The sequence below is a fragment of the Pituophis catenifer genome, unplaced genomic scaffold, assembly GCF_029215685.1.
Source record: "Pituophis catenifer annectens isolate HBS135680 unplaced genomic scaffold, rPitCat1.0.hap2 SCAF_7, whole genome shotgun sequence".
Lineage (NCBI taxonomy): Eukaryota > Metazoa > Chordata > Lepidosauria > Squamata > Colubridae > Pituophis > Pituophis catenifer.
In genome coordinates, this window is record NW_027256887.1 from 70,169,674 (window position 1) to 70,178,548 (window position 8,875).

An 8,875-nucleotide genomic window follows, 5' to 3' on the forward strand; every position below is an offset into this window, starting at 1 on the left:
AACGCTGTTACCTCCCCACCAAAGGTGGTCCCTATTTTTCTACTTGCATTTTTTATGTGCTTTCGAACTGCTAGGTTGGCAGAAGCTGGGACAAGTAATGGGAGCTCACCCGGTTGTGGCACTAGGGATTCGAACCACTGAACTGCCGACCTTTTGATCGACAAGCTCAGTGTCTTAGCCACTGAGCCACCACATCCCTATGTTTTCTAAGAATACCTCTTCCTTATTTTGAACCAAATTGCAAGCTTGGTAAATGTTACAAGCCAGAGAACTCCACCTACATAATTTGGTCCTTTCTCAGAGAACTCCACCTACATAATTTGATCCTTTCTCATTCTGCTAGTTAATATGTGTTTTGATGCATTTCCTTACCTTTCCAATGATGACAGCCAGTGAACTGAGACATATGTACACAAATGCATCTTGTAAATGCATGGATAGATAACTACTTAGAGTCAGTAAGACTGAAGCACTATAAAAGTCTTCTTTATGAGTGAATGGATGGATGAAGGAATGTGTTTCATTATTTTTTTACTAGCAGGCAAAACCTTGGATCGGGGTTTCTTCCACCTGTTGAATTAATACACCCAGACTCGCAGCCATCAGATGTCCAATATTCCACTCGAGGCATCTACCCAGAAGAAATGCCATCAGTGGCACGGCCACGACCAGTTGGAAGCACTGCAGGTAACGATTTCTAAGAAATCATTATTACAAGGAGTCTTATCTGCTACAAATTAGCCACAACTCGATGGCTAAGTTAGACCCTAAATTTAGACTATAAAGAAGAGACATGATTAGTCCCCTTCATCTTAGCTTAGTAACTTGTGGTCCTGGACTGGGGAGAATCTGGATGGCTAAATACACAAATGTTGCACCCCCAGCAAAACAATTCCTCTAAGCCTCTGTGTGAAACTCATCCATATTTGGGGGGTGGATTTACCATACTTTTCTGATATAAGACGCCCAAAAAAAAAGAGGGTGGAAATGTTGGTGTGTCTTATACACCGAATACAGCCATTTTTGGCCTCCAGAAACCCTGCCCCGCGCGTCCCGTTTTCACAAAACACAGGCCTGTTTTTCGCAAAAACAGGGCGTGCACAGGGTTTGGGAGGCCTGCAAAGTGCTCCTGGGGGCTGGGGAGGGCAAAAACGTGACACGTAGGGGGTTTGGGAGGCCAAAAATGGGCCCGTTTTTTGCAAAAAAGGGGGGTGTTTTTGCCCTTCCCAGCCCCCAGGAGCACTCTGCAGGCCTCCCAAACCCTCTGCATGCCCCATATTTGAGAAAACCGAGTACTTTTTCATAATCCAACTCAGTAGTGCAGTTCCAACGTGTGTATAGACCTATAGTTTGTTTCCATACAACAATGAGGTTGAAGAGAAAGCAATAAAAGATTCAAGAACTTTCATAATTCCAAATGTTCGAGATATCCTTCATCCATATTGCCCCAAGAGGCTTTTTAGTATGAAGATATCTGTAAAAGGTACAAAAGAATTCAACCATTAGCTGGGTGGTGGGGACGCAAAGAGTATGGTAGAATTTTATAAGAACCATGATATTTCCTTGCCACAGAAGCACCAGGAAATATGCCTATCATGCACTTAGAGATAGAGTTAGTTTGTGCAGCCTTCCAGCATGTGTTTTGATTTATGACATGAGGAGATGAAAAGGTTGCCTCAGGAATTAACTACTTCAACTGCTATTTCTAACAGATGAAGAGTGGTGACTTCTCTCTTATCTATCAGAAACCAGACCAAGTGAAAAGTGTTAGATTTGCCTTTCCAGATGAGGGCATATTTTATACGCACATATAAAAACAATGTTATGTATGGCATCATATATATGAAAAGCAGCGTGCATGGCTGTAAGCCCTTGTTTGGTGGTTGTTTTTTTCCCTTTCAAAATACAGGTAGTCCTCGACTTACAACAGTTTGTTTAGTGACCATCCAAAGATACAACATCACTGAAAAAAGTGACTAAAAAAATCACAGTTTTTCACACTTACGACCATTGCAGCATCCCATGGTTACCTGATCAAAATTGGGATGCATGGCAACTGGTTCATATTTATGACGGTTGCTGTATCCCGAGGTCACGTGATCACCTTTTGTGACTTTCAGACAAGCAAAGTCAATGGGGAAGCCAGATTCACTTAGCAACCATGTTACTAACTTAACAACTGCAATGATTCGCTTAACAACTGTGGCAAGAAAGGTCGTAAAATGGGGCAAAACTCACTTAGCAAATGTCTCGCATAGCAACGTAAATTTTGGGCTCAATTGTGGTCATAAATTGAAGACTACTTGCCGTGTTTCTCAACCTGAGCATGTTGGCTGGGGAATTTCTGTAATCTGAGTCCATACACCTTAAAGTTTCTAAAATTGAGAAACACTGCTTTAGAATAAACAAAAGAATATACAAAATCATCCCAAGTTATGATCTGAGTATGTTTTAAAAGGTAAACAGGACAAAATGTCTGTGCATTATCTTAACTAATATCACTGGGTATCGTTTGTATAAAATTAGCACTAGAAACAACTCAGGACTTCAGTTTCGTTCAGGTCAGTATTCCTTATTCCAGGAGACAATCAGTAAAAGCAGCCAAAAGAGTTTTAATAATCACTTCTAACAGGGTTGGCCACACACAGACAGCCCAGTTTCATCCCTCAGAGCTCCTTCAAAATAAGTAAAGCCAAACATTTTAGTTTTGGGGGGGATTTTTGGGGGGTGAGCTTTTGGGGTAGTTTTAAAAAGTGAGTTCTTGCAGAGATTTAAAACTGTAACAGCGCTGCTCAAAATATTAAGTGGCATTATTTCCTCATTTGTGTGGGGTTTAAAGAGTAAAGGTTGATTGAATCTCAGCCTCACCTTCCATTCACATAAGAATATAGATATGAAAACCCTTCTCCAAAAAAGTGGATTCTGCTTTGACTGTGCAGCTGAGTATCCTAAATTAAGCAAATATTTTCTTGTATTGAAGGCAAATTGCTAGCATGAAGTAAATTCTCCTAAACTGCACATTGATGATGATTAAATATTGATAGGTCAGAAGTGTTGCTTTTCTGACCCTTTCTCTTCCCCTCTTCTCTGCTCTACCACGTTTGCCTTCAGCATGTTCCTTTAAAAAAAAAATCACACAGAAAATACCCTCCATTTGAGGGGGGAAAACCCACATTTAAAAATTTGCATGTAAGCAGATGTTTTTTTTTATTTATCCTAATTTGTCAATCTTTCCAAAAAGTTAATTGAATCATCCCCCCTCCCCCCCCGTGAGCCCCATTTCTTTGGTTATGTCTTATCTCCCCAATCCCTGTTTCTCAGATTGTTTGCCCCTCACTCTTCTGATGCTGCATGGTAAGATGAAAACAAAACAATATTTGCTTTTAAGGTTCTCAGATACAGCACCTCACTCAGGTGGGAATTGCTAGCAGGATCGGAGGTCAACCAATGGAGATCCCCTCAGGCAGAGCAGGGCATGGCCAGCCAGGGGAACAAGGGTGGCCCCCATACCGTGGAGAGGATGAATTTGCTAGGAGAGAAGCAGTGAGTACTGTGCTTCGTGTTTGAATAGTTTCTGAAGCAGTCTTGTGTTTCCTTAATTCAATTTTTTTAGTTGCTTCTCTGGTTTTTTTTTTTTTTTTAGCTGCTGCTTTTGTCTTTTTCATACTTCAGCCCTTAAACCTCTGCTTTTTTTGTCCTTCTCTTACTCAGTCTTAGCTCTCTTCCTTTATGCCAGGTTAGGCAACCTATTATTTGCCCTGATCAGCACCAGCAGCACTGCATCATCTAAGGAGCCTCAGGTTCCCCATTTCTCCTTATGCTCTCAGTGAAGATGGCTCCTCTGAACATGTCTTTCTGAAGCCACTGGCTCTGTCAAACCTCATGCCCATCTGAAAAAAGATCAAAATCACTTGGTTGGTGTGACAGAGTATTGTGACTTTCTATCCTTGGAAAGACTTCAGATGAGACTGAAAAGGTTTTTACTATTACAAAATAAAAGCCGTGTCTGGTTGTGTTCTTCTGTGATGTTTTATTTTTGCAAGCTAATTCCATCGGTGCAAAATCCTGTTTTTAGAGCATGGCTTTCTTATTGACATGCATGTTTGAATTATCATGAGTTCCTCTTTATCCCTCCCTATATGGTAGGGGTATCTTTCATTCATGTTCCTTACATGCTTGCTCTTCCCTGCGTCAAAGACTATACCTCCACCCCAGACTATAGTTTCCAAACATATCAAAGGTGTTATGATGGAGGCATTGTGGCTAGTATTTGTACTCCTTTCTGTTTAGCTGGTGTCTTCTCTAATCAAATAGGTTTTATATACACTGCTCAAAAAAATAAAGGGAACACAAGCAGAAGACATCCGAGATCTGAATGAATGAAATAGCCTTATTAAATACTTTGTTCATTACATACAGTAGTTTTGTGTTCCCTTTAGTTGTTTGAGCAGTGTATAAACTACTGTATGTAAAGAACAAAGTATTTAATAAGGCTATTTCATTCATTCAGATCTCGGATGTCTTCTGCTTGTGCTCCCTTTATTTTTTTGAGCAGTATATATTTGAAGCACTGTCAAAAATTACTTGACTCAGGGATAATATTAGGATTAAACACACTGTGAGCAGTGAAATTTCAGTCACGCCACTGTCCTTTATAAAAGGCAGAACTATTGTTTCTCTCTCTCTCATAAATTCTTTTCAGAATTTGTCATAGTAAGTTAGTGATTTTATACATCTCATTGTCTATTCTTCCCTCACTAAAAGAAGGTAATCCTGAAATATATTACTGTCAGCAATAGTGGTATTTTTGTACCTTCTGTTCAATCTGTGAGTTAAAATTTACTTTTTGATTTCCTAAGAAATCAAAGAAATAGCAAGACTCAAATAAAAATACAAAACCTAGACCAGATTTTCAAAAGGAAGAGTTTAAATTCTCAATATTGCTGACAGTCAATCATATATAATGTAAGGAAGAACAGTTGCTCCCAGTTTTGCTGCTTTGAAGTAAACTTCTAGCCGATTTTGTATTATGTAATATGAATTTAACTGATCCAGTGCAACCTTGTATGATACTGTCATACAAAGAAGGGGTAGGAAGGGGATTTTCAAGGCCTGCTACATGCAAAAACATACAGCTTTGTTTAACATAATTTGTGTGGGCAGAAAACTGACTACAAGTAAGACTAGTAAAATTGGTCCTGAATTTTCTGGACCCATCACTTTACTTCATGCTCTAGGCTGCTATGTCCTATAACTGTAAAATAAAAATCTTCCAAATTAATTCGTAAATAATGGTGCCCAGGCTGGTGAGGCATGTGCCTTGACAAACAGTGAGGAAATAAGAGGTCTTATGTAGTAGAAAGACCAAAACTTGGTTCATTGACAGTGTAGAAGCAGAGTCCAAGTCAGTTGTTCTTTCAGTTTGTGTAGAATGAAAGAAATTAGCTGGTGCAGAATCTTTGGATTAATCAGCAAAATCCATTTGGCCTTCTCTTGTTACTTTCCTTTCTAAACCTGGCAAGTTATGTTTTCTTCTGTGGTTCTCTCAGCAGCTTCTTTCTTTCAGTAATGTAAGGTAACGTTTTCAGTTTTATCCCTACTACACTGGTAGAGCCAGATCTGAAGCAGGGCCAAAGTACTTGGCAACTTAAGTCAGTGAACAAAATAGAATTATTCCCCCCTTTCTACGCACAGAAACTGACTTAATGGTTTGTTCAATTTTATTACAGTATTGGTGACAGGGGTTTCACTCTCCATTTCACCTAAGGGAGGCCAAGCAAATTAAGAAATTAACGCAGCCCCTGTAGCTCTAGCCTACAACACTACAAAAGCATCAAGAACTGCCTGGCTTCCACCACTGCTTCTGCCTCTGGCCAGTCTTGATATATTTATACAGTGCTCTGAAAGATAGAGTTGAATTCCTCCCTCTCACCTGCAGATTCCCACTGGAGTAAACTCTTGGGTGCTTGTTTTCCTCTATCGCAGCACTTAGCCAAGTCTGTCTCTTCTGCATGCCATTTGCCATTGTTAAAATTGTGGCCTCAGTGTTTCTTTGCAAGTCCTTCCTTCCTTCCTTCCTTCCTTCCTTCCTTCCTTCCTTCCTTCTTTACTTATTCAGCTCAAGTCTCACCATTTTAATGGATTTATAGATTCCAAGGGGGTAAGTCTCCTTTTTGAAAGCACATGCAGCATTGTTTTGTTGGTACTGATTCTGAAAACTGTAATGTGCCTATAGAAGAGGCTTCTTAACCAATTGTCTTCCTGATATGTTAGATCAGGGGTGTCAAACTCACATCGTCATGTGATGTATTGGGACTTTCCCCCCCCCTTTGCTAAACTGGACGTGGGCGTGGCCAGTGCATGACGCATTTGCCCCACGGGCCGGGAGTTTGACAGCCCTGTGTTAGATCAACTTCCATGAGCTGAGGATTAGGGGAATTAAAGCCGAACACATCTAAAAGACATCAGGTTGAACAAAGTTGCTATAGTCCACAAGGTTATGAAATACCTTTAGTTTGAATAAGTATGTATTTTCTTTTAATCATAAATGCACATGAATACAAAATATGATTAGATGCTAATAAAAGTAAGTGGTGCTTGTTTCATCACTACGATTAACTTTTGAAGCCACTGTGCACTATGACACTTAAAGACTATTGTCTTTAAGCTATTGTGGCATAACTTTTGCAGACTTTAAAATCCATTTCATCAGATTCATGAACTCTTTTCTTAAGCTGATGAGTAGAGTATATACTTACATAAGTATAAAAGGAAGAAATGTAAAGCAACAAAATCAGAAAACTGGACTTTTTTTTAAAAAAAATACAATCTGTAACATTTCCAGTTGAGCTTTATATGTATGTAAAATAAGTGTATCTAACTGTCAGTTCAGAATACAGGTAATTCTGATTTAGTCGGGACCAGCAACTCCATTGTTAAGCTGAAGTAGATGTTAAATTAAATCATGATTTTTAATTTATGATCTTACTTCAGTTTTCCTTCGGTTTACAGACCTTAATAGATCTTTAATTTCAAGGAGTGGTCACAAAGTTACTATTTTATCACTGCAAATAATCACTGAATGAGGCAATCACTAAATGAGGATTACCTGTAACCTTTTACTCCTTTCATAAAGTTTATTCTAACCCATAAAAATGTATGCCGTGTGACATTGTTTTCATGGCAATAGAGCTAAGCTTTTGGCAATAATCTTCTAACATTTGAGGAATTCTAGAAAGAGGCCAGCAAGATCAAATATTCCTCTTAAAAAAATGTTCATTCTTCCAATTTTGTATTTCAAATCAAAGGGAGACTTTCTGCTTTCTCTGTCACTGCGTCTTTTTCTGTTTTTCTCCTTCTGTGCATTTTTGTCTTTAAGATGAACCTGGAATAATGTTCTGTGCCTTTCTCTAGACACATACACCTGGACATCACGAATATTGCTCCTCACCAGTTTTCCAGATGCCGCGGAATTTGGCTCGACAGCCTTCAGCTCCACCTGTTCATCTGCCAGCCAGCAACCAGCAGGGTCCAGGGCTTTGCTACAACACCAGCTCCACTGAGGACCTCCAGACAGGACATTCATCTGCCTCCCTCATCAAAGCAATCCGAGAGGAGCTTCTCCGGCTCTCTCAGAAACAGACCATTGTACAGAACTTCCACAGCTGATTTGTTCTGTCCTTGCAAATTAGCCAATTATCTGCTTCCTGTGGAAGCTCGACTTGCAGGAAAATCAGCAAGAGCCTGCTGTTCTTCTGTCAGAGGAGTAAACATGTACAATACCAGGGATTTATGAAGCAAGAGAAAAGAACTCTTCGGCAAGCAGCTGCAGCAGTGGCAAGAGAGATTCCTGTGAACGATAAAAGTTGGGAAGACTCAGCAAATGACAACCATCTTTTAAACTTTCTACTTTTAAGCATTTTGGCATTATAATTGTACTTTGACTAGGAGTGTTCTTTCGTAATTCTGATCTGGAAATTCATATGCTGCAAAGAAGGCAGTACTACCCTCTCAAACAACAGTCATTTGAACATGCCAGCCCTTGATTAAGGAAAAAAAGGCACCTCAGATTAGTGGTAGTTCCTGAGTGGAAATCTCTGGCTGTTGGTGGGGTGTGGGGGGGTTATATACTTCTGACATGTTTCTTTCCACATACAATGCAAGTGGTGTTGTTCCTGTGCAAACAATTACTTTAATTAGACCATAGCGAGACTTCTTGAAGAAAGGACTTGGGAAACTTGCTAAACCAAGAGAATAATCATTGCTTAATATTGCTTCCAAACGGAGCCAATCGTTGAACTTTTCTTGTTGTTCTTCTGGTGCTGAAGCTTCAAAGTGTCCCTTGATCCTGGTGTTTGCAAATGTAAAAGAGAGAGAGAGAGAGAGAGAGAGAGAGAGAGAGAGAGAGAGAGAGAGAGAGAGAGAGAGAGAGAGAGCAGTATGAAGACACAAACGAAGGATATAATCATTTATTCAGGCTGGGGAAACCATTTCATCCTCTTTTTAGAAACTGTACTTGGCACTAATAAGTTATGGATGGACAAGTAGCAGATGGATCAATAAGTGGAGAGACACACCCAGGGCCATTTCACAAGTGACGCAGAGAACATTAAATGTGCATGATGATGGCATTACTCTACATGAATTATTTTCCCTTGGGATCCCAAAATCCATGTGGGAAATCTATCATAGATAATATTGAGCAGACATGTGGGTAGCTCCAGGTTTGTTTGTTTTTTTTTTTTGTTGTTTTTTTTTTGTCTTTTCCCTTCCTTTGAAAGTGGATGCTTCTAATCTGAAAGGTTGTAATCATACATGATCAATGATTTAATGCTTCTTGATGCTGCCTAAAAAACTGAGTATGACTTAGTAGTCA

At 39.6% G+C, this 8,875-nt stretch overlaps 1 protein-coding gene across 1 annotated transcript in view; it reads left to right on the forward strand.

Annotated features, from left to right (window-relative positions):
- KIAA1549 (KIAA1549 ortholog) overlaps positions 1–7,668 on the forward strand; it is a 141,596-nt gene extending 133,928 nt beyond the window's left edge. Inside the window, exons 19-21 of the mRNA XM_070947183.1 lie at positions 539–687; positions 3,389–3,543; positions 7,414–7,668. Coding sequence (XP_070803284.1) covers positions 539–687; positions 3,389–3,543; positions 7,414–7,668 — 559 coding nt within the window. The remainder of the gene's footprint in view (positions 1–538; positions 688–3,388; positions 3,544–7,413) is intronic.
- The last annotated feature ends 1,207 nt before the right edge of the window (positions 7,669–8,875 follow it).